Source organism: Rhamphochromis sp. 'chilingali' (genome assembly GCF_963969265.1).
Source record: "Rhamphochromis sp. 'chilingali' genome assembly, chromosome: 2".
NCBI lineage: Eukaryota > Metazoa > Chordata > Actinopteri > Cichliformes > Cichlidae > Rhamphochromis > Rhamphochromis sp. 'chilingali'.
In genome coordinates, this window is record NC_137930.1 from 58,224,503 (window position 1) to 58,249,585 (window position 25,083).

The following is a 25,083-nucleotide window of genomic DNA, read 5'->3' on the forward strand; positions in this document are numbered from 1 at the left end:
TTTTTCTTTTTTAGTAAAATAATAGTAATTTTAAAAAAGGTTCAACACAATACTGAAGTAAGAGGCAACAAAGTATCGATGCTATTGCATTAGTATGTATCCAATATCTATACCAATACCAGCATTCTTATCGATATTATCTTTGGATCGAGCCCACCTCTGCTTTCTTCGGTTCAAAAAAGCCAAACATGATCTTATGGCAGCACGGTGGCATAATTATCTCTGTTGCCTCACACCAAGAAGGTCCTGAGTTTGCGTGTTCTCCACGTGTTTGCGTGGGTTCGGTTAATTGAGGTTAGGTTAATTGGTGATTCTAAATTACCCATAGGTGTGTATGTGACTGTGATGTCTGTGTTAGCCCTGCGTCAGCGTGCCTGGAGCCTCTCGCCCTGTGGTAGCTGGGATAGGCTCCAGTGCGCCACACGACCCTGCCAAGGATAAGCAGAAGAAAATAGATGAATGGATCTTATGACACATGTAAAGCATGTATAGAGGCATCAAGGTACTATTCCCTCATCTCCTTAGTCTTATCAAATTTAAGGAAATACAGTCTGCTGGAGCAGTTATCTTATGATATGTTACACAGATCTCACTGATCTTACATGCAAAATTAATGGCCTCCTCATATTTGTTGCTTCTGAAAACGACATCTCATAATTACAATGACACCTCAGCACTTGCAAATGTGGCTATAATGCGCTTTAAAAAATGAGGGCGCAGTGTATTTCTGCCTGTCTTTGAGCGAGTGTCGTTGTCAGGTGGTTGTAAAGTCTAATAATAGCTCAATGACACTCCTGAACAAGACACACACACACAGAAAGAAAGAAAGAGAAAAAGCTTGTGCATGACAGCAGCAGTATCAGTATCACTGCATCTGTCTCAACAGCCTCTGATATTCACCTCACTCCTGATACTCCTCACAACAAAGATGCACAAAATACAACAACTGCGATTCCCCGGGAAGGTGTCCTTGTTGAAAGGCAGAGCAAAAACAAAACAAAACAAAACAAAAAAAAGCCAACGACAACAACAAGAATCCAAGAAGAAGAAGAAGTCAAGAAGTGTCAATTAGCCTAATGGCTGCTTTAGTAAGACAAAGCGTTACACAACAGCTCGAGTGGAGAAAATAAAGCAGTAAATCCTCTCTGGGGTGCCTCGACTTGCATCCTTCTCAAATTGCTGATACACGTTCAGTGACTGTTAATCTGATAGAGTGACTGAATTCATCCTGCTCTCATTTGGATTTTCATCCCAGAGTGGAAATGCGACGTACATGTTCCACTAAACACACTGAGAGTGAACTGTGAATTAGCACTGGATGTAAAACCAGACATCATATGTGTAAATATCATTATGAAAAAAAAAAAAAAAAAAAAAAAAAGTAAATATCATTATGAGTCATTATGCACAATCTCAGGGCTCCAGCTGCACTTTTCAATTTATGTAAATTAGACCTTTATTCATGTCTGTGAATCGCAATCGTGTAGAAAATGTATGCCTGGAATATGAAAACAGATAGCACTTTCCCTTTAGATTTGTTTTGACTGCATAATCCCTAATTTACTTTCATTATATATCAACTAACTAACTAGCTAAAGACTGACTGAGGGCGAAAATGATGCTAATGATAGGAATTGTATAATGGAGGGGTAACACATTTTAATAAATGACTTTTAATTACAAAGGAATGAAGAATCGATGACGACTATTCAAACGTTTGTACTTATGAAGAAACTCATCTGCTAAAGGAATGGCAAGAAAATAAAAAAGCAAACATGCTCAGTTAGCATTTTGGGATAAACATAAATATATTCAAAGGAAAAATCTTGGCACAGCATAACAGTAATAAAGGGGTGCGTGATAAGATTCATTTCTTTTCCAACATCAGCGCTCTAATTATTTTATGCCCGAAAAGTGCTGGAACTAAGCAGGGAGAAATTTAAATGCCGAAAGATGAGGATGATTATTTGAAAGCAAAATGCATTTTACTCCAGTAAAAGTCAGCAGGCATTCCCCCCGAAAAGTTGCAACTCGGTGTGTTAGATTCACACAATAAAGGAAAAGAAGTGCTTCAAACTCAGAGTTTCCTGGGGTTGGACGTCCAAAGCTCCAGCTAAACCCCAGGTCACATCTAATGATTAACAGAATGGTTCATCCTAAATCCTAAATCTTTTCTGATTTTAATGAAGTATCTACACAGTCACACAAAAGCCAAACCATCCCTTCCACACTGTAAAAATGCAGTGTTTTATCTATAGCTACAAGCGAAAGGAAAAAAAACTCCTTCCAGTTGTTTTTGTGGATTTGAAATCCCATTAACGAGTTATATAGTTAGCTGGTCAAGCATCCACGCCTATGTTTGAATATCAAATTGTAGTCTCAACATGCTCCTCAGTGTGGAAAGTAGTAGTTCACAATGCCTGATGACAACTTCAGTTTTTGACAGTTTCCCAAAATCAAAATGTTCTAATTTTTTTTGAACAACACTTCTCTGATGAGTGTCAGAGGAAAGTGTCTCTGAGGGGCGTTTTGATAGCACAAACAAGACTGCATAAGTGATAACACAAAGCACACTACTCCAGTCGCTCACAATTTGCTTAAACAAGTTGCTGGAAACGCTCTTCAGTCCATATTGACAGGACAGCATCACACAGTAGCTGCAGATTTGTTGGATGTACATGGATGATGCTGGTGTCCCGTTCCACTACATCCCAAATGCTCTGTTAGATTGAGATCTGGTGTCTGTGGAGTCCATTTGAGCACAGTGAACTCACAGCTATGTTCTAGTTTGATGTGATTTGAGCTTTGGGACATCTTTTTGTGACACTTTGGTCATCCATGGCACTCAGGTAGGCTGCGGTGTTTAAACAACGCTCAGTTGGTACTAAGACACTGAAAATGTGCCAACGTCAGCAGCAGCAGCAGCAGCAGCAGACATGTGGGCTTCTGCCACACATCTGGGCTTCTGCCACACATCTGCTTCAGAGATGCTCTTCTGCTTCTTTTTTGTAGCAGCCCTGTAATGTGAACTTTTTCTAATCAATTTCACTTTTAGATATAAGATATTGTATAAGACAAAAAGAAAACGTGTCTATAAGACAAAAGCAAATTATGCTTTGTTTTTACAATGCAGTGTATTTTATTTTTACTTGTGTGTAATCTTTGCTGTTTGTGGGGTAATAGCTTTGATTTCTTACATATTTGGCCCATTTAAAAAGTGCAGTATTTGTTGAAATTTGCCAAACAGGGTGCACTCAGAAGCTACTGTGACGCAGATAGATGTGGGATCCGTTTTGGCTTCTTTTTCTTGTTGGATGTGTGAACATTTTCATTGACATCGCTGTCCACTGACTCACTGCTGCAAGGCTATTTACGGGTTTTTTTTTTGATTAGATAGAAGATTTTTTTCAAATGCCACTCCGGTCTGGTGGTAAAGAGAAGATGTGCTGCATCTCCTTTTCGAAGATGTGAATTTCACTCTTGTTACTCACAAAATTTGGGATTCATTTTTAAGTGGAAATGTGAAGAAAAAAGATAGATATAGGGCTCTCTGCTGCTCTAAACAAACTAATGACTAAAGCTGACTATGAAAGGCACACAAGTAGTTTCCAACAGTGGTGAACACGGCTACAGAAAGATGTTTGACCTTTATTTTGACAACGTGGGTTTTCAGACCACACATGCCTGCTTGAATACTGCACTCAGATGATTCATGCATGCCTGATTTTTTCTCTTTTTTTTTTAAATTTTTTAACCACTCGCCTCATACACCTGTGCAGGCTGGCTCCACACTGCTGCAGTCTCTCACCTCTCCTCACTCCGTGCGCCAGCAACACCTGGAGCAGCAACCTGGAGAGTGAGATCAAACCGCCTGAGTGGATGGTGGATGTGGAGTGGGCGGGTGGGGGGGAGTGAAGATGGGAGAGTTTGGCCCCTGCGCCTTTAAGACTGCATGTGGTCCACATCTCGCTGCTCCCATGGCAGGCTCTGTAGGTGCACGCGTTCAAAGTTTGACTGGGGAATAGAGGGAAGAGCGGAGACCGCAGCAGCGGCGGCAGCAGCAGCAGCAGCAGCATCGCCCCGTCGGGAAACAGAAACACACACAACTGAACATCTGAGAAGAGAGAGAGGAGAGAGGAAGGACCGCAGCTCGCCGGGGAGTGTCCGACTCTGGCGAAAAGAACAAAGGCACAGATGACTGAGCGGATTTTCGCTTTCTAAATGGAAAACACAAGGAGGTTCATTTAAGTCAGTGTTCGCTAAACGGAGGGACTCCCCCCGGCCCCCCCCGGCGGCTGCAGCCTCCCCCCTCTCAGCCATGCCGCTTGTATTCCGCACACTGTTGTTCGGCTTTGTAACGCTGCTGGTTGTGCTTTTGATAATTGATGATATTGCAGAAGTGGAGGAAGAAACTGCGTAAGTATCCCGCCGTGATTTATCCACGCAGTGTGTGTGAGAGAGGGAGAGGGAGGGAGAGATGATGCCCATTGTTTTCTTACCCAGCAGGTTATTTCCTTCAGGCTTTCTCAGAAGATTTGAGGTGCGATGTGTGATGTGAGGGGAGGGAAAAGGGGGCTGACTGAGTGGAATAAACGAGTTTATTTGAATTGAAATGAAGTTCGGAGTTTGGGGTGCCGGAGTGTGCGCGGTTTGTTTTCTACATTTGTAACACTTGGGTGCAGCAGGAGCAGCTGTTCCTACAGCAGCCCGCCTGCCTGGGTCTCCAAGGATTAGGCTATTTGTCTTGCAGCAGGCTGCATGCGGGATAGGATACATTTACACTATAAGAGAGAGGGGGGAGAGAAAGAGAGAAGGGGGAAGCGTGTGTGTGTGTGTGTGTAAGAGAGACAAAAGAGGTGAAGGGGCAAAAGAACGACAAAAAAAGAGGGTCTCCTCTATATATTTTTCTTCTTTTCATTTTCAGAGTTTGAAATGTTGCCGCAGGATTCCTCCAAGTCACACACACTCGCGTTTGACCTGCAAGAAGATCCATTCTTAATTTAGCATGAAAAACATGCAGGTTCCAAAAAAGAAAAGAAAAAAAATCCAACCAGACCTCAGCAGGGCTACATCCTCCTCTGCTTCTCTTCATAATCATCACATAGATGGAAAGACGCCCTGTTACCTGAATGGCAAAAAAAACAACAACCAAAAAACAAAAACTCACTTTTAAAGAAAAAAATTCTACGTCTCTATGCAGCTTTTGTCTTCTTGCATTTCTCCCCTTTGAGCAAGAACATTTTGTTTTGAAAGCAATTACCCGGCTGTGGCTCACATTGTAATGAGGTCACATTGGTTTGTGATTTGCCGTGGGAGAAGCACCAGAACCAATTCCACTCCTGCATAAAATTCAAGCTAATATGATTATAACAATATATTTAAAGGCCACTGGGATTGTAAAACGAATGAAAGGAGCCCCGGTAGCACTCCGGTGTTTCACTTCTTCACTCCTATATTTAAAGCCGTCTATTAGATGTGACCAAGGTCACGATTGCAAAATTGCTCGAAGCTTAACAATCTGAATGCATATACAATATATTTACTGTAAATGCATTTTGCCTGATGCATTCAACACCCTTGTAAAGCGATCGCTCTTTTCCTCCATGAAAAGAAAATCTTCTTTTCAGTATAATGGGGCCCCATTAAGGCCACATTTCCCCTCATTACATCAGCAAATGGGTCCACAGTGAAGTTCTCTAAAAATGCCTTGATGTGTGCTTTTCACCTTTATTCTGTCTTGTAAGAGTGATGTACAGTACGCCTGCTGCTGGATACAGCTCAGTGTAAGAATCTACACCGCAGTAAGTGATTCATAATTCAATCTAAACCTTTTTTTTCCCACTCAGAAATATTGGACATTCAAAGAAGATGAACTTGCACCAGCTCATCCCCAAACCACACAGGTCTGAAATCTTATCTACTCAGACACACAAACACACACACACACACACACAGCTGTAGAACACCAGTGGGTAGCTAAATGGCCTCTCTGGGTAATTTTCGCTTGCTATTGGTCACTGAATCCTTTACAGCTATGATGCCACAGTGAGTCAGTCACAGTGAGCGTCTCATTAGTTTTTTTTAAGGCGAGACACAGCCGCTATAAATACCCATCAAAGTATGTGTGTGTATGTGCGTTTGTGTGGTATCCATGTGACAATGCAAACATCTGCCATGTGAGCAAAGCTGGATTTAACTTTAAGGAAACTGCAGTATTTCACCGAACATCACTTTACTGCATTTAAGTTATTGTTCATGTCAAGGAGGTCCTTTTTTGGAGCAGTGGCTGAATGAATCAGATACTTAAGTAGAAGTAATATTATCTGTACCTACATATAGCCTGCCGCAAGTCCTTAAGAATCTGAAGCAGTATTTGTGCTCACCAGACACTTCATTAGGTACACCTTTTTACTGTTGGGTTGGACCACTCTCTTGCTTCAAGAGTGACTTAATTCTTTGTAGCACAGATTCAGCAACATGCTGGAAACATTCCTCAGAGATTTTGGTCCATATTGACTTGATAACATCACATATTAGCTGGAGACTTGTCAGGTGCACATCAGTGTTGCGAATCTCCTGTCCCTGCAAAGGTACTGTATTGGATTGGGATAGAGTGACTGTGGGTGCTGTGTGTATACAGTGAACTCACTGACATGTTCACAAAAACAGTTTGAGATGATTTGAGCTTTGTGATGTGTTGCGTTATCTTGCTGGAAGCAGTCATCAACAGATGGGTCCACTGTGGTTGTAAAGGGATTCACATGCTTACCAACAATACTCAGCCATTAGTATTGTTGGTACATATTAGTCCAGAGTATGCCAAGATATAATCCCCCACACCATTTCGCCACCGCTGGCTGCCTGAACCATTGATACAAGGCAGGATCGATCCATGTTCTCGTGTTGTTCGTGCCAAATTCTGACCCTACCGTCCAAATGTCGAAGCAAATCAAGACTCATCACACCAGACAACGTTTTCCCAGTCTTCTGTTGAGTCCATGTGAACTGTAGCTTCAGTTTTCTGTTATTGGCTGAGAGGAGTCCCACAGGTGTGGTCTTCTGCTGCCATAGCACATCAATTTTAAGGTTCACCATGTTTAATATTTAGAGATGCTCTTGTTTGTACTTTGCTTTTAAAGGTGGTGATTTGATTTACTTTTGCCTCCATGTCAGCTGGAAGCAGACAAGAAGGCAACAGACCATTGTCCTTTGACCTTTGACATCAACGATGCTTTTTCTCTTCTTTGGACCATTCTCTATAAACCGTAAAGGTGGTTGCATGGGAAAATCCTAGTATATCAGCAGAATCTGAAATATTCAGATCCCATCTGGCACCAACAACTACGCTTTTTCAAAATAACTTAAATTACATTTTTTTTCTCATTCTGATGTTCAGTTTGAACTTCAGCAGGGTGTCTTGTCTGGATGCCTAAATGGATACCATGTGATTGGCTGTTTAGATATTTGCATTAATGAGAAGTTGAACAGGTGTCCCTATCAAAATGGCCAGTGATAGAGCAGCCCCATCAGATGTCATGTTCCAGTTCAAATTTTCATCTTAAGTTGGACCTATCTTACTTTTCCTCATTTTCTGGGCTTACTGATGGTAGATGCTCCTATTAAAAATGGCGAAATTTTCAAATAATGGAGCCGGCATGGGAATAACTAAAAATGCCATATGTGAAAAATTCAGGCTTCAGTGTATTAAAAAGGTTCACTTTCATATGTTATTTCCTCCTACTGGCTCTCTATTAGGTCACAAAGAGGGGATAGCCCTAATCGGCAATCTGCTGTTTAAACCTTCTGTTTGCAAGTGGCAACCAATCAGAAATAAGTTGGGTTAAAGGAAGAGGAAGTGAAACTAAATTTCACACATAGAAGATGAACCAAGGGACTGGAAAAGAGCAAAGCCGGTAATAAACAAAGCATGGAGTCATTTGTTGAATCTAGTTTTCTTGTACCGTAACTCTACCTTGGTACACTCAGATTCACATATTTTTCTTGGTTACATTCTATACAGCATCTCTGTTTTTAGTCTGTTCGGAGAAGGAAAAGCTTGACATAACAGCCTTTAGATTTAGCAATGAATGGGGCAAATTCTAGCAATACATGGAGGAGATAACAGGCATAATTTTTTTGGACTGTGTGTTGGTAACACAACTTTTTCTTATCATTTAGAAAAGCTGCAGTACATGTAAACCCCACTGCTTTGACAACAGCAAGCGCGGACACATATCGTCACCGTCCAATCTACAATAACACTGCCAAACACTCGTCAAACAGCTGGACTTTCAATAAGACCCTCTCCCACCTCATCAGGTATTTTTATCACCCTCCACAATTATCTCCACAAGGTTTTACACTTCGCTGTAGACGGGCGGTCATAATTGGCGCATATTTTCTCTTTTCACAGGAAAAACATTCTGAGATTCCTCGACCCGGAGAGAGACATCTCGATTCTGAAGGGCACGCTGAAACCGGGAGATATCATCCACTATGTTTTTGATCGCCACAGTACCACAAACATCTCAGAAAATCTCTACCGTCTCTTGCCAACCGTATCCCCCATGAAAAACCAGCATTACAGGCGCTGTGCCATCGTGGGCAACTCCGGGATCCTTCTGAACAGCAGCTGTGGGCCTGAGATCGACTCTCATGACTTTGTTATCAGGTAACATGGGTGATTTAAGTCTTAGAAGCCTTTTGCTTGAAATAAATCATAAAACACAGCAGTTAAAATGGACTATAATTGAAATAGATTGGTGCATTAAGTTTTAGGCTTGTCTTATCTCCTGCACTGAGTGTATAATTCATATTAGTATGATAATCGATAGCTGGTGGCCACACGGCTGGAAATATTTTAATTGCGCATTTGAAAAAGCTGTCAAAGCCTCTCTGATGGCTTAAATTTGGGAGCCAACTGTCAAGTTGAGAGCTGTTAGATGAACGATTATACATGAAATTGACATTTTGAACAGCCTTTGCATTCAGCGGTAAGACGTTGTGCTTTTCAGAGAAACACCAGTGTTCTCCTGGGCCCTGCTCTCATTTAGCAGAGCGCGCTGTTTGCGAAGCCATCGGCCAGGTCTGTTTGTGTTTGGGTGCAAGCTCGCGAGTCCCTGAGTGGGTTATGTATCACCATTCATACCTGCCACCAGAGGTAAAGAAAAAAAAGCCTGTCAAGGCTGTATTATATTTGGCAGATGGAAAAAAAAAAAGAAAAGTGTTCTGGTTTAAATTATCTTTGGAGTTAGGCATGATCGAACAGAACCGCCCAACCTGCACACTCTCAGAAATCAGTGTTGTTAGAATTAGAGCAGCACCTCACTGCGCTGGTTGATCGATAGCTCAAAGTCTTGCACACCTTTCACGAGTGGATTCTGTTGTATGCCTGTCTGTCTTGTATCTTGTGCTGCCGTGTTACCCTGGTGAGAAGAGGTCATGATTTCTAGACTCCCTCAGCATCATGATAATGCCAGGCGATGGCAGTAATGGTCAGCTGAAGTCACAGAACAGGAAATGTGTCATTTTGAGAAGCGGAGGAATTCGCTTCTGTGCTCACATATCCGATCGGCAGATAATGTTGCAGCTAAATATAGTTCCCTGCCCTTCGCTCGGTTCCCACAAAGTAGGTTGACAGCGTTCGGGGTACATAGATTGCTTCAGCTCATCATGCACCATCTGTTCTTTGCAGTGGGTACATTAGCTGCTGTGGACAGCGACAGCAACCATTAAGATGTAAAACACAACACCCCAGAGCGGAGAACACACACACAGATAAAAGATCCAGGGTTCATTTGCTCAAATTAATTAATTAATTAATTAATTAAAAAAAAAATCAAATCTGTGGCAATTAAAGTTTTAACTCCAAAGCCTGCTGAAGTTTTAGCAAATTTGGCAAATGTGATTCACTTTATAATTATGGTTTAAAACATAGATTATGAAAGAGATAGCATGGCGTTGGTGGCACCTGACCAGTCACAAAAAGGGAGCAATTAAATGAACACGAGGCTTACAGAACAAAATCATTTTTGTTTAATTAAAAATTGCCTTACGAGGCTTTGATGTATTTATTTATTGAGATTCTGAATTTCTACAAGACTGTGATTTCAAGAGGTTCTGTGTTTTTATAATACCTGTACTGATTTTACTAAATCTTGCCTCTGACATATTCCCTCCATGCAACAATAATTAATAAAGACTGAAACTACAGTGGGGCAAAAAAGTATTTAGTCAGCCACCGATTGTGCAAGTTCCCCCACTTAAAATGATGACAGAGGTCAGTAATTTGCACCAGAGGTACACTTCAACTGTGAGAGACAGAATGTGAAAAAAAAATCCATGAATCCACATGGTAGGATTTGTAAAGAATTTATTCGTAAATCAGGGTGGAAAATAAGTATTTGGTCACCTCAAACAAGGAAAATCTCTGGCTCTCACAGACCTGTAACGTCTTCTGTAAGAAGCTTTTCTGTCCCCCACTCGTTACCTGTATGAATGGCACCTGTTTGAACTCATCATCTGTATAAAAGACACCTGTCCACAGCCTCAAACAGTCAGACTCCAAACTCCGCCATGGCCAAGACCAAAGAGCTTTCGAAGGACACCAGGAAAAGTATTGTAGACCTGCACCAGACTGGGAAGAGTGAATCTACAATAGGCAAGCAGCTTGGTGTGAAAAAATCAACTGTGGGAGCAATCATCAGAAAATGGAAGACATACAAGACCACTGATAATCTCCCACAATCTGGGGCTCCACGCAAGATCTCATCCCGTGGGGTCAAAATGATCATGAGAACGGTGAGCAAAGATCCCAGAACCACACGGGGGGACCTGGTGAATGACCTGCAGAGAGCTGGGACCAAAGTAACAAAGGTCACCATCAGTAACACACTACAACGGCAGGGAATCAAATCCCGCAGTGCCAGACGTGTTCCGCTGCTGAAGCCAGTGCATGTCCAGGCCCGTCTGAAGTTTGCCAGAGAGCACATGGATGATACAGCAGAGGATTGGGAGAATGTCATGTGGTCAGATGAAACCAAAGTAGAACTTTTTGGTATAAACTCAACTCGTCGTGTTTGGAGGAAGAAGAATACTGAGTTGCATCCCAAGAGCACCATACCTACTGTGAAGCATGGGGGTGGAAACATCATGCTATGGGGCTGTTTTTCTGCCAAGGGGACAGGACGACTGATCCGTGTTAAGGACAGAATGAATGGGGCCATGTATCGTGAGATTTTGAGCTAAAACCTCCTTCCATCAGTGAGAACTTTGAAGATGAAACGAGGCTGGGTCTTCCAACATGACAATGATCCAAAACACACCGCCCGGGCAACAAAGGAGTGGCTCCGTAAGAAGCATTTGAAAGTCCTGGAGTGGCCTAGCCAGTCTCCACACCTCAACCCCATAGAAAATCTGTGGCGGGAGTTGAAAGTCCGTGTTGCTCGGCGACAGCCCCAAAACATCACTGCTCTCGAGAAGATCTGCATGGAGGAATGGGCCAAAATACCAGCTACTGTGTGTGCAAACCTGGTAAAGACCTATAGTAAACGTTTGACCTCTGTTATTGCCAACAAAGGTTATGTTACAAAGTATTGAGTTGTATTTTTGTTATTGACCAAATACTTATTTTCCACCCTGATTTACGAATAAATTCTTTACAAATCCTACCATGTGGATTCATGGATTTTTTTTTTTCACATTCTGTCTCTCACAGTTGAAGTGTACCTCTGGTGCAAGTTACTGACCTCTGTCATCATTTTAGGTGGGGGAACTTGCACAATCGGTGACTGACTAAATACTTTTTTGCCCCACTGTAAATGGAAACAAGCAAAGTCACAGTGGATACTAAGTGAAACAACTGAATTAAAATTTAAAAAGATAAGCAAAAGCTGGGACAGGCAGCTCTAGTTAAACTATGGCTTTTATATAAAACTTGTCATTAATCTTTAGTTAAGAATCACTGCACTGAATTTTGATTCTTTTTACACTGATGTTTCAGATGATGAAAGTTTGACTGAAAGTAAAGAAGTCCTGGTAATTTATCATTGAAAATATGAACAAACCCCGCAGATCTGAAGTGCTCAGACTAAACAAACACTGTAATCAGTGTGTAGATAAGAGAATAAAAACGTATTAACAACAAGGCCTCCTGATGTCTCCTCCCTGCCTACAGAATGGAGATGTTTCGCTGTGAGGATAATTACCAGCTTTGTGTTTTTCTGACATTTACTTTCAGGCGGAGACTAACATCAATGAAGAAAATGCCACCCTGCTTTCCTGCTGAATTTCACCTTTACTTCTGCTCTGTTTCACTCTTCAGACTTTGGGTGGTGGTGGGGGAAACAGATGGTTGCTAAATTACGTGGAAAAAATAAACGAATAAACAAAAGCTTCTCGTCAAGGTTTCACGATGAGATGATCGAACAGCTTCCACCATTGGCTTAATGCAACCCGTCAGTTATCCACCTGTGTTTCATTAATCAGAACCACATAGGGAGGTGAAAGTTACTTAAAAGTTGCCTTCATAGAGGATATCAGAGCTTTAACTGTAACATAAAGGTGGAAAGTTTTGACTTTCTTTACTTTTGTATACTTGTAAAAGCCTTACACATCATTAGCGAACCATATATTTGATTCATTTGTGTAAATCCTAGGTGTTTAATAGAGTATTTCCCCATGTTAAAACTGAACGCTCTTTGCTTTAAGGTGTAACCTGGCACCGGTGGAGGAATACTTTCAGGACGTGGGATGGCGGACCAACTTGGTGACCATGAACCCGTCAGTAGTGCAGCGAGCCTTCCAGGACCTGGTCACCAATGAGTGGAAGGAACGCTTCTTACGGCGTCTTCGAAGCCTCAGCGGCAGCGTGTTGTGGATCCCAGCCTTCATGGCCAAGGGCGGAGAGGAGCGCGTGGAGTGGGCACTGCGTCTCATCCTGCTGCACACCGTAGACATACGCACCGCCTTTCCATCGCTGCGCCTTCTCCATGCCGTCAGAGGGTAAGATGCTCAAGCACAGACTTATAAGAACACCTGTGAGCAGCACACTCAAAGGGGCTGACGAAGCCAATCTGCAGCCCAGGTGGCTATTTTTAAGCACAGCTGATCACCGGGGGCAGTCGGTGAGATAAAGCTACTCTGCCTTTCTCCACTCAAGGGCCCACCTATCAAATTTACCTAAAAGGGAAACTGTTATGCTCATTTTTCAGCCCTATAGTTTTATTCTGGGTCTCTGACTGAGTAGCTTTGCATGACTCACAGTTCCAAGAATGACTTATTTTGGTTAAACGTCCCTCCCCACTGTGCAGCCTTTAGTTGATCTTCTATTTGTAACAAGTCATTTTAGCTAACTCCATTTAAGCCAACTTACTGCTTAAACTGTCAGTGCTTTTGTCTTTGGGAAAGCCAAATTGAGTATTATTTTGGACAATAACTTCTTTCTAATAATTTGAGGACTCTCGGTCTGTCCGTCCATCTGTTCTCCAACTGTTCTTTCAATCCACTTCAAATTTTGCAGGGGTATTAGTGGGGCCCCTGGCTGAGTGCAGTGCCCAGTTTGACGTCATTTGAATGAACGGCTCACAAGATTTTGATTAAAAGAGTGACAGCTGTGCTGTGCCGTTATCGTTCTGTGCTTCACTTTTGCCTCTCAGCCCTAAGTTTAGGATCACAGCTAACTGCCAAACACTAACCTGAACCTAATTCTAATTTTAACCCTAAGCTTAGTCTTAACCCTCAAAAAGGGCCTTGAAATTTGAAAGCATGACAGAAAAGTGCCAACTTTTAAAAAATGTAATTAAAAAAAAATCGCACGAAGACAGCTGAACAAGTATGAACGACATTTCCTTGTTTACACTTTTATCTCATTGTATGTGTTTGCTTTCCTGAAACGGTCTGTCTGTTCTGCACAGGGCTGTTTTAAACGGGCACCATCGCACTCATTTGTTCGGTTGCTGTCTCCTTTTATAGCTGTCCTCTTTTCAAGTCTGCAGCTTTAGGATCACCTGCTTGTGACACATTTATGGGACACTTGTAAATTGTGGAAACTCGGGGAAAAAAGGGAGGAAAAGAAATGGGTTTCTTTTTCCCGAAATGAGCACTGTGACAAAAAAATAAGGAAAATATAAAATAGGCCCACTTTATATATAAAATACCAATTTAACCCTGGATACAATGTGATGGGGTCAATTTGGGAAATGTACTTCTTTCACATGGGCAGATGTTGCTTCAGGTCTAGTCTTGTCTGATGTCATGTCAGGTAAGAAGCATTTAGCTTAGTGTGAATATCTTGAGGAAAGGAAAGGAAAAGTACTAGCCTGGTCTCTTTGGCTCAAGTTGAATGTTTGCATATGCTGCTTAGTTCTGTCCAACAGTGCTGCACCCGCACAATGCTCAATGCTTGCTTTGAGGGCAGGGTGCATGAGAGGATTCAGTACAAGTCCACAAGGACACGCACGGTGTTTAAGTCCATCTCCTTGTGCACACTTTCCACTAAAGCTGCTTGAGCACAGAGGGAAGTTAAAAATTCTCTAGAAATTGAGTGCTGTGTCTGCCCACCATGCTTGGGAAAGGCTTTTCCATAGTGCTTAGCACGCATGGTAATCAACATGGACCAGTCTTTAAGCAGCTGCTGTACTTCACAGCAAAGATACCGTGGCTAAAAAGTGTGAGAGTCACCCAGCATTTCGTAATCATCCACAGGAGCTCTGTGTGGTTTGATTAGATGGTCCTGCCCAGTTACAGCTGGGAGAGGTTAACCTGCATCATCACTCCAAAATGAAACCACAATATCATCCTCATGGTGAAATCAAAAGAAAAGTCACGGGGTCAGAGGTGGTGCTGGACCAAAATATAATATGACATTTCCATTGAGTCACAGCGCTCCCACCATTTGACTCTATCTTGGTTAAAAAAAAGCAGGGAGCAGCGAGTCCTGCACCCGACACCGTGACATTGCCAGGCAACCAGCAGAGATGCTGCATTAAAAAGCTGTGTGGACTGACCTCATGGTGTTCATAAAGTCAATCTTTCGACTTGATTCTCTGCAAGAAAGCAAACACACACATTTCACAATTCAGCGTCACGCTGAGGCTTCACTGATGAGGCGAAGTCAAAATCTCGGTGATCACATGTTCCCGTCAGCTCTTTAGCCTGATTTATACGAGCTTGTGAAAAGATCAGTTTGCCTAATTATTTGCAAATGTTGTTGATTTGTTCCTTCTGCTGCTTTTTCCGGAGCTCCTGCATAGCTCAGATAATAGGAAAAGCTGCTGCGCTGTGGTTTAATGTGTTGTGTTTAGTGCATTTGGTTAATCATGTTATAAATTCCATTTATTATCATTACTGTTATCTTTTTTTATTTAACAGCTTGTCAGTGATTTTTTTTTAAGAAGTCCTCTTTACACTGATGTCAAATGTCCTAAAGTGCATTTGGACATTTATAAAAATCCCTCTCTGCTATTGTTTGTGTGTCCTCGCCTCTGTTATCATTAGCACACTCTGCCCTGGTTCTTTCCTGCCTCGTTAAAAGCCTAACAACCACCGCTGGTCGGTGACCAAATTATGCGATTTTCTATGCTCCAACTCACTCTCGGTATTGCAAAGAGGTACAACCAGCCATGATTTTTCTTGTTTACAGACCGTAAGAAACAGTCTTTGCCCTAAATCGATAGTCGTGCCTGATAAATGCTCCCCTGACCTTTCCTTGGAAAAGCTGAACTTTAAATCGTGCTAGTTTGCAGTAGAGAATAAATCTTATGTGCTCATATTCACCGCAACCAAATCTCAAATCTCACCTCGGATGATGCCACTGATAATTAAACCCTGTTCTCCTGCCCACTGTTTGTCCTGCACGGCTCATGAGCTGATTAGAGTGGGAGGTTACTGCTGCTGCATCTCAACACGAGCTTCCACATTAACTATAGAGGGTGTTAGAGGAGAGGCTGTTGTGGCCTCAAGGCTGGGCAAATGGGCCAGTGACTGGAAAGGAAAATGAAGCTGATGCAAGCGAACGTGTGACCATCTGTCCCCGAAGCTGCTCCCAAGGGGAGCGTGTGGCACGTCACTGTCACAGGAGCTGCTAGTCACCTCAGGTAGAGAAAATAGTCGTGCAGAGCAGCTGTGGCGTCTGCAGCTTTTGTTAAAAAGGCTCACGCAGTGAAAAGAACGTACAGTCTGTGCTGCTCAGCAACACTCTGCAAAAAAGTAAAACATAAAAAAATCGTCCACCTAAATATTTTTGATTTCATGTCAAATTCAGCAGCCAGGAGTTACTGCAGTTCTGCAACTGCAGTGAAAAAATCCAACTCTCGACAGATAGAAGTCATTTTCTTTCACAAAATTAAAAATCCCATTTCCTACAGCTTCAACCAATCACCAGTGGAAAACTCAAAGGTAAAAGAGAGAGAGGGAAGAAAGCAGCCAGTCATCACGTTTGAAAGACTGAAATTATTAAACCAACTGACCTACAGAAGACTTTAGGAATATGCGAGACAGTTGTGAGGCCAGTGTGTTGTTGTTTACATCAGAAAGGTGTCGGTCAAACTCTCTATTTTTGCTTGTGTCGCGCAGGATTCAACTCCTCCTCTTACTGAAGGAGAAAAGTGGTTCTTCCCAGTGAATGCAGAGCTCACTGTGTACCCAGAAAAGAGTTATGGACACCTTCATTGCTCATCCTTTTGTTCTGGTTCTGTCCGAGTGTCTCCTGTTTTGTCCCTGAATGTCTTATCTTACAGCTCTGTCTCTGTCTGCATCTGCAGGTACTGGCTGACGAACAACGTCCACATCAAACGTCCGACCACCGGCCTCCTCATGTACACAATGGCCACTCGCTTCTGCGAGGAGATCCACCTTTACGGCTTTTGGCCCTTTTCGCTCGACCCGCAAGGCAAACCGGTTAAATACCACTACTACGACACCCTCAAATATGAGTACACCTCCAGCTCGAGTCCTCACACCATGCCTTTGGAGTTCAGGACCCTGAGCACGTTGCACAGACAGGGGGCGCTACGGCTCCACACTGGGGTTTGTGGCATCCAGCAGAGACCACAGAAAGATCTCCAGAGCAAATAGCAGAAGGTTCTGCGGCAAGCAGACTTGAATACGAGCAGTTTTTCTCGTTGCTAGCACTTTTATGAGACTTGAATTAACTTATTTTCAACAGCTGGAATGAACAATTTTTCTATTTCAAGCTCAAAGAGTGACCAACTCCACCCTCAGGCCTGAGGTCTCTCCACAAGCACATCTTTTTTTGCGTGTCTGTATGTGTGTTGATTAAATAAATTAATGAATATAATTTCATTTTTATATTCTAAATTAAAAGTAGCTGACATCCCACAAGTGTTAAAAGTTAATAAGGCTGGCTCTGAAATTCATATTCCAACTTTGCGATGACAAGACTCAATTTAGGGGTGTTTTGTGAGCTGTTAAATTACTGGTTCGCTTGTTGAGCCACAAGATGGAAGCACTTAATAATCAGGAAGAATGATGATAGAGGAAAAAAGGGGACCAACATTTCTTTTTAAAACACTTTGAAATGGAATCTCTTAAACGCTTTCTATGACATAACCTTACTTTAATGTTAGAAGGTTAATAACAAGCAAAAACTCAAACCTCCAATAAACCAGAGCCACCGTCTAATAAAGTTAGGTTACCTTGAGAACCAAATCAAGAAAGGAAGGCGTGAGCATAATGGAGGAGTGTACCAGCTGTTCACATACGAATGTTTACTCAGACTTTGCCAACGGTAAACCCACTTTGTAAACTTTCCTCAAACAGCACCAGCCCTGTTTCCTCACCGGAGGGTGAGACGGTAGCTGGATGTTTGTACTAAGAAGAGGTTTACTTTTTGAGATGAATGTATTCGTTGGCTTCCTTACAAACCTGGGAACAAGCAAGCTCCATAATGTGCTTTTAAATTAACATTAAGTCGCAATCAGCAACTATTTCAGTGAAATATCACTGAGAGGACCCCGAGCTGGACATCTGTATGCCTTTATTCATGTGGCGCAAGGGTTCTCAAGGTTTTTATGACCAATGTAGGGAGAGGAGGTCTGCACACATCACAAACACTGGAAATGTGTGTGACGTGTCTGTTATTTGTGTTTTTAATTGACTTTTCGCGACACTTAATATGTTCAGTGTTGCATTTCTTGACACCAGCTATATATGTCAGTGGTAGAAAGGTTTAGTCTGCTATAATGGCTGTAACACAGATATGTGCTGCTACACTCACTGGCCACTTTGTTAGGCACAGCTGTTCAACTGGTTGTTAATGCAAATATCTCATCAACCAATCATGAGGCAGCAGTGCATTTGGGAATGTTGGCAAATGTGGTCAAGATGACCTGCTTAGGTTTGAACTGAGCATCAAAATAGGGAAGAAAGGGGATTTAAGTGACTCTGAATGTGTCAGACAGGCTGGTCTGAGCATTTCACAATCTGCTGATCTGCTCGGATTTTCCCACACAACCATCTGTAGGGTTCACAGAGAATGGCCTGATAAAGAGAGGAGCTCACTGTATCGTGAGCAGCAGTTCTTTGGGTGGAAATGCCTTGTTGATGTCAGAGGTCAGAGGAGCATGGCTAGACTGCTTTAAGCTGACTCAAATTATTGTTACAACCCAGGTATGCAGAAGAGCTTCTCTGAACACACAACACGTTGCACCGTGAAGCAGACAGGGCACAGCGACAGGAGACCACAACGGGTGGTCGTGGAATGTTTCCAGCACATATCCCATAAAGCATTAAGGCAGCTTACTAGCAAGGTAACCTAATGAAGTGGCCAGTGAGTGTAAAGAATAGTTTGATGTGTGGATTAGTTAAATATAAACTAGTGCATTTCTTTCTTTGTTGCCCTGAAAGACCTCGTAACATGTTACCAAGAGCTGCTACGGGCTCACAGGTCACACTTTAAGAAATATGGAGGTAGAGTGATGTGTTCATTTTTCTTGTAGAGCATGTTTGGAATTAGTATTAAACCAATATAATAGTTTGATACATAGTATTGTGCCTATAATAAATCAATTCCACCAGTCCCTAAGTGGACCATCCCCATGCCCAGACACTATAAAAGGTTTTATTTGGCTGTGAGTTCTTTAACCTAGTTATCAGTTTAAAATAAAAACAGAGTATGCAAAAAACGTCTCGTCGTAGGCCTCTGGTCAGGATAGAAACTCCTTTTTATGTACATTTTAAGGCCAGTAGTAGACTGGCTTTTCAAACGGGAACATCTTAACACAAGATTAAATTGTATTTTTGTACTTCGAGGATCCACCTCATCAAAAGGGGTTTTGTTTTGGGCTTTTTTTTTTTTTTTTTTTTTTGGAGTTATCTCGATGTTGAGATTTTGGCCAAGAAGCTCTGGGTATTTTTCTGTAACAATATGCCTCTGTTATAGAAAATTAAAGGAAGCATTTGAAATATTCCAAGAGCTCCATAGCTAAACAAATAGCCTCTCATGCGCTCTCAGCCATGTGATTTGTCCACAAAAAGTGTTGTTTTGACAGGATGCGCCTGTTGACTTGCATGTCGACCTTATTACGCCGCCAATTAAGTTAAGAATAGACATGAAAGTTGTACTAGAGACGTCAGCAGTCTGAAGCAATGAAAGGTTTATTTGTGTGAGCTTGTCTGACTTTGGCAAAAAATAGAAACGGTTTGTGACCAACGCTATTAAGTTAATTAACCCAGAATGTGGAGTTTGCCACAGATGAGAAAAACTTTCTCACACATGTTCCCTGCTCTGAAGATTGTACAGTTTTTATCTTGCTCCCCCCCCCCCACGTACCCTGTTAACATCTGTTTAATGTGCAAATTACAGCAAACTAATACTCGCTTTTGCACGTTTGTCTTGTGTTAATGGATACAGTTTGAGCATATTCCAGTCTTTTTGTTCGTTTTTATGATCCTCAGTGTGACTCACTGATGCTTAACGTGTGCATTTATGACAACGTGAATGTACTTTTCTGTGGCAAAAAAATACACAAAATTTTTCCTTGACACTTCAAAGGAAGCGGGTTTATTTCAGTGGCTTTTCAAATAAATGGAAACTGAGGAAACAGACAGGGCTACACGCACATCTGTGTCAGAAACCAAGCAGGGGCTTGTTTACTATAAACTTTTAAAACAGTTCCACTTGTAATTTTTTTTTCTTTTTTGTTTTTGGGTAAAATGCGGAATCATGGAAATTAGTTTCACCGCTACAGCTTTAATTTCTCTTTACGAGCGACCATGTGCAGCAGATGATTCGGTGAAGTTTTTCCATCATTTCACACAACTCCAGCCAAGAAAAAGAAAAAAAAAACTTTGACAAAGGTTGGCATCTTTGTCTGAGCAGGCACAAACACATTGATCTGCAGCTTTCTGCACAAACAGTTAAAGACACGGGACAGAAGAGAAAAAGTGGAAAACAGTAAATAACAGCAGCCAGCTTGAGGAATATTACAGAACATCATATTTCAAAAAATTCAGTATGTTTACAAGTTTGATTCACATATGATTCAATGAATGATTCTGTCAAGACAATAAACACATCCAGCTTTACCCAAAAGTCCAAAAACACTTTATTTCAGACAGGCGTGGGGAGAGAAAGAAAACGATAAATTGATTGTGCAAGTTTGGTCACGGCAGTCTTTTTATTTTCTTATTAAACCGAGGATGGAGGTCATTTGGAAACAGCTGCACCTGCAGGCCACAGTGCACTATCAGATAACAGTTTGGATTAAAAGAGAAGGTCACAGACGGCAACCGCGCGACCGTGTGCTGCAGAAAAGCTCATCTGTGTCTGTTCTGCCTCGCTCCTCAAACAATGTAATTATCGTTATTGGGCAGACGGAGACGTGAGGGTCTTGTGATCTCCTCTGCTTTTCCTTTCATTCACTGTGAATAAAACTTTAGATAGATAATCGTAATTTAATTTTTTTTAATATGAGTTTTTAATATAGTGGTTTAGTATTTATAAAAAGTAACAATCACTTCCCCAAATGTCAAAAGTGGCCTTTAATACAATCATAGCCCAGGAAAATTTCTTCTTTTATGAGAAGAAGTCAGTTAGCCATTAGTGAATATTACAGTGAGGGACTTTAATTTGTTAGCTCGTATAAAGAATATCAAATTTGGGGATATTTTTAAAGCGAGCAACTGGACTTTGACCCTGAAAAGTCAAACTTTAACTTGGCCTTGAAAGTAAGATACTGGGCGCATGTTAATCACTGTGGCGGCATGACCGCAGTCTCCACAGGCAGCGCCGATCCTGCTCAGCGGTTCCTTTTTTAAGGATTAAGCGTGTTTCAGCGCACTCGATAACAGCAGATTCACATTCATAGCAAACTGGTATATACTCCATAAATATGACACAAAGTCTTTGCGCTTCGAGTCAAATCTGATAACCTTAAAGGTCAACGTCAGCTGTGATAGCAGCGAAACAGGAATGTCTGAAAGAATACACGGTAAAATATATATATATATATATATATATATATATATATATATATATATATATATATATATATATATGTAGCGTATGCTCACTCCTGACCGGAAAGCCTTTAACAGTATATACGCACAACAAAGTGGTTAGTACATATAGGTAATATTTGGTTTTGGTTAAAAAAATATCAATTAAATTTTACAGTTGAAGAAAGTACTCTTGGTAAATGACTACTTTACGCATTAGGCGATGATCTGTAGTGACCACCATGTATTTATTTAGTTATTTAAAGTGTGATTAACCCTGGATTACGGACATGGCTTCAAAGCAGACATTCGCTGAAAGACTTTTGGAGCCTCCTTATCTCTAACATTAGAAATAACCTGGGAGATTATTTGGCTCACGTGATAGAAGCTTTAGGAAAGCAGCGAACAGTAATGTCAAAACACCATTTAACCACAGATACAAGCCATGCACTGACAGCATTAAGTTGCTGATATGGTAAGACTTGGAAATGCGCGCGCACACACACACACACACACACACACACACACACACACACACACACACACACACACACACACACACACACACACACACACACACACACACACACACACACACACACACACACACACACACACACACACACACACACACACACACACACCCCAAAAAATACAGGAAATCACTTGTACTTGTCCCGGGCCAAGTGGGAGTCATCAGCTCAAACACGCTGACGTCCACGCCGGTATTCACCTGCAAAGCAGAAACTTAGAGTTACTTAACGAGCACACAGTGAGGAGGAAGTGTGTTTGCCCGTCAAGAGTCCTGTCTGACTTGGAAGTCAGGAATGTCAATTAAACAAGGCGTCCCTTTGAGGAAGTGACTGTGTGAACAATGGAAAGCACGGAAGGGTGAGACCTAAAGTCAACAGTGCATTAGAATTAAAGTAGTGTGTTTCTTTAGAATGACCAAAGCTGGTCAGACACACAGTTTTTAATCAAGCTTTGTACTTAAAAAAAAAAAAAAACTTCCGGGACGGCTGGTAAATTTGCCGTTGTGCAAAATTTCACAGTCAAAACCAAAGTGCAATCTTGCATAAGCAAATCAGGGTTTCAGCATTTTATGACTGTAATAGTAAAGATTAAGGCGCCTGAGGAAAACGTATCAGTGTTTTAAAATCTACATTAACCTTACATTTGCTGTGTAAGAACCTGTACAAAGAAACTTATGATCTGTCTTCAAGGCCATCATTTTTAGTACTCATGGCTTCTCATGGTCAGCATCTCATCCACATCTACATTTTCTCTTCTCTGATACACGTAGAACATTCTCAGTACATGAGGCTCTCGTGTTTTCTTTCTTCTCTGCTTATGTGACCAGTAGAAATTGAAGAAAAGGAGTTTTTCCTCTGGTTCTGCTTGGAATATGATGAATGTAACATGATGAACTTGTCATTGCTTAAGTGATCCAAAAGAAATAAAAACAAAACAAACCAACCTGTATTTGACATCGAAAAGGGTTGAGTCATCCTCTTCATCGTTTTCTTCATTGAGAGGCGCCATCTCGACGCGCTCTGCAGGTGTAGTGATAATATCATACTTCCGAGTCTTCCTGATTCTTCTGCCAGATCTGCGAGAAAAGACAACCGTCACACATGAGGTGAGCAAGAGAATTAAAACTTTGCCTTTTGGACCACAAAGCCTACAACCTGAAGTTGTAATCTTCCTTTAGTTCTGCCATATGAAGTGTGTTAAAGTGCTCAGACTGGCCCAAAAAGTGGGGCAAATATTATTTCAATATGGTGATAATCAGTTGCTTAAGTAAGCGCCAACCTCCCAAAGAAGAAGTTCCAGTTTGACTGCAAAGGAAAATAGCAACTAGCAGAATTAGATCTGACCTGGATGAGCCCGAAAATAAACTGTGCAATCAGAGAAATGTAAACAGAGTAACAATGTAGCCCACTTCACTAGATTCAAGGCTTACGGGCACATAAAACGACTACATAAGGCAGTATGACGCTAAACTTATCAGTGCCTAGAAATCCCCGTAAGATGAGAATCAACAGGCCCAGACCCTTCTCCATCACATCACACGGGGACAAATCAACCACACGCAAATGTATAAACAATCCTGCTCTCATAATGTCTGCATGACTTTTACAGCTTCACAACCGTTGCAACGATTGCTTTGTTTTTTCTGCGCCAACCTGCCTACCTGACCACTTTGATGACCAGGCACGTGATGAGAGCAGCTGTTAACACGCAGATGAAAATAACAATGTTTTTCAGGGTCGGAAGATACGTCATTAGAGATGAAATCCGGGATCCCACGGCAGCATCCGTGGCATTGTTAGTCAGTGAATCTTGACTGATGACGGATGATGATGATGTTGAATTTAAGTGCGTCGCAGATGAAGGAGTGAGCAATAGTTCGCCGCTGACCCCCCAAAGAGCCGCGGCAATAAAGGTTAAGGCCAGGTTATGAGCCACCATTGTCCTGAAATAATAAAAACGCAAGCGGGATACTGCCCGTAGTTTCTCCCGAAATAGATGAGCGGCGACAGCAGCTGTCACATTATAGAGAATCCGCTTATCGGTGTCAGATTTGGTTGTTTACACAATAAAGCCAGAGGGAGAGATGCGCAGACATTTCTCTACACGTCCAAGCTGTCCTCAAAGCTGCGCTTCCCCCGTCGTAACTTGCATTTGATCCCAAAACGTGTTCCTCTCGAGGGGAGCTACAGCGATCCCTTCCTGACTGTACGAGGACTTCGCGCAGAGAAGGGGATTATCCGCCTCCGGAAGAGCTCTGCAGGCTGACCCGCTGTTCCCGGTGCTGAAGAAGAGCATTATGTGGGCTTGTGCTGCGTTCAAGCTAATCGTGTAATTTCAACAACTTCGTGCGATTGGGGGAAATTATGCTGGCAACTTTAGTTTGACCTGTTAGTAGCTTACCTTAATAAAAAACAAATAAAAAAAAAAGCTCATAAAATACAAGAGACATATCAAAGAAATGTGCAGGTCCAATTTCATGGATTTCCTTTCAACACGGCTCATATTTTGAATCATTAGAAGTTATTAGAAGTGTGGACGAGACTTTCCTTAGCTGACAGAAACAACGCCTGGTGTAGTTTTATGTTGCTGTGGCCCATCTACTTCACAGTTCAAGATACTGGCTACTGATATGGTTTCAGTGTTAATAGATAACAGCTTTTAAATGTATTTGATTTTTAGAAAATGGTCATTTTTAGTCATCAGCGTTTAAAGAGCTATTGAAGGAAATTAAAAAACAGTTTATTCTGTCCCATCCAAAGCTACTTTTCTTGGTATTTTACAGTGTTTTCATTTATTTATATGTGATTTTAGAACAACATATGAATTTCTGTTCATGTGCACACGTTTATGGCTCCATGAAATGTGGTTTTCATTGTTACCAGACCACCTGCACACAAACAGTTAAATAGGGTGGGGTAAACATTTATGTCCAAGTTTAAGCAAAAACACATACCATAATTTCTTCACAGTGAAATTTTCCTGATAGCTGTAATCAAAATTCAACATTATGTAAGTAGTATAAAAATTAATCTAAGAATAAATGCAATCTCAACTTGTCTGCAGGTATGTAGTCAACGTAAAGTCCTGGACAAT

The 25,083-nt window shown here is 41.7% G+C and overlaps 3 protein-coding genes across 4 annotated transcripts in view; 1 reads left to right on the plus strand and 2 right to left on the minus strand.

The window, feature by feature from the left end:
* LOC308392031 (uncharacterized protein) overlaps positions 1-25,083 on the minus strand; it is a 297,183-nt gene that overhangs the window by 117,532 nt on the left and 154,568 nt on the right. The window lies entirely within an intron of this gene.
* st8sia2 (ST8 alpha-N-acetyl-neuraminide alpha-2,8-sialyltransferase 2) lies at positions 3,995-21,448 on the plus strand. Of its 2 annotated transcripts, XM_080875967.1 has the most exons (6): positions 3,995-4,416; positions 5,847-5,903; positions 8,179-8,319; positions 8,414-8,671; positions 12,709-13,002; positions 16,761-21,448. In XM_080875967.1, exons 1-6 carry the CDS (start codon positions 4,319-4,321, stop codon positions 17,071-17,073), a joined length of 1,161 nt encoding a protein of 386 aa, XP_080732093.1. In that variant the 5' UTR covers positions 3,995-4,318; the 3' UTR covers positions 17,074-21,448. The 2 variants fall into 2 exon arrangements, with proteins under 2 accessions (XP_080732093.1, XP_080732094.1); XM_080875968.1 differs by lacking the exon at positions 5,847-5,903.
* fam174b (family with sequence similarity 174 member B) lies at positions 21,946-24,263 on the minus strand. The gene is made up of 3 exons (XM_080875969.1): positions 23,651-24,263; positions 22,934-23,065; positions 21,946-22,189 (listed from the first exon to the last, which is right to left on the minus strand). Exons 1-3 carry the CDS (start codon positions 23,926-23,928, stop codon positions 22,186-22,188), a joined length of 414 nt encoding a protein of 137 aa, XP_080732095.1. The 5' UTR covers positions 23,929-24,263; the 3' UTR covers positions 21,946-22,185.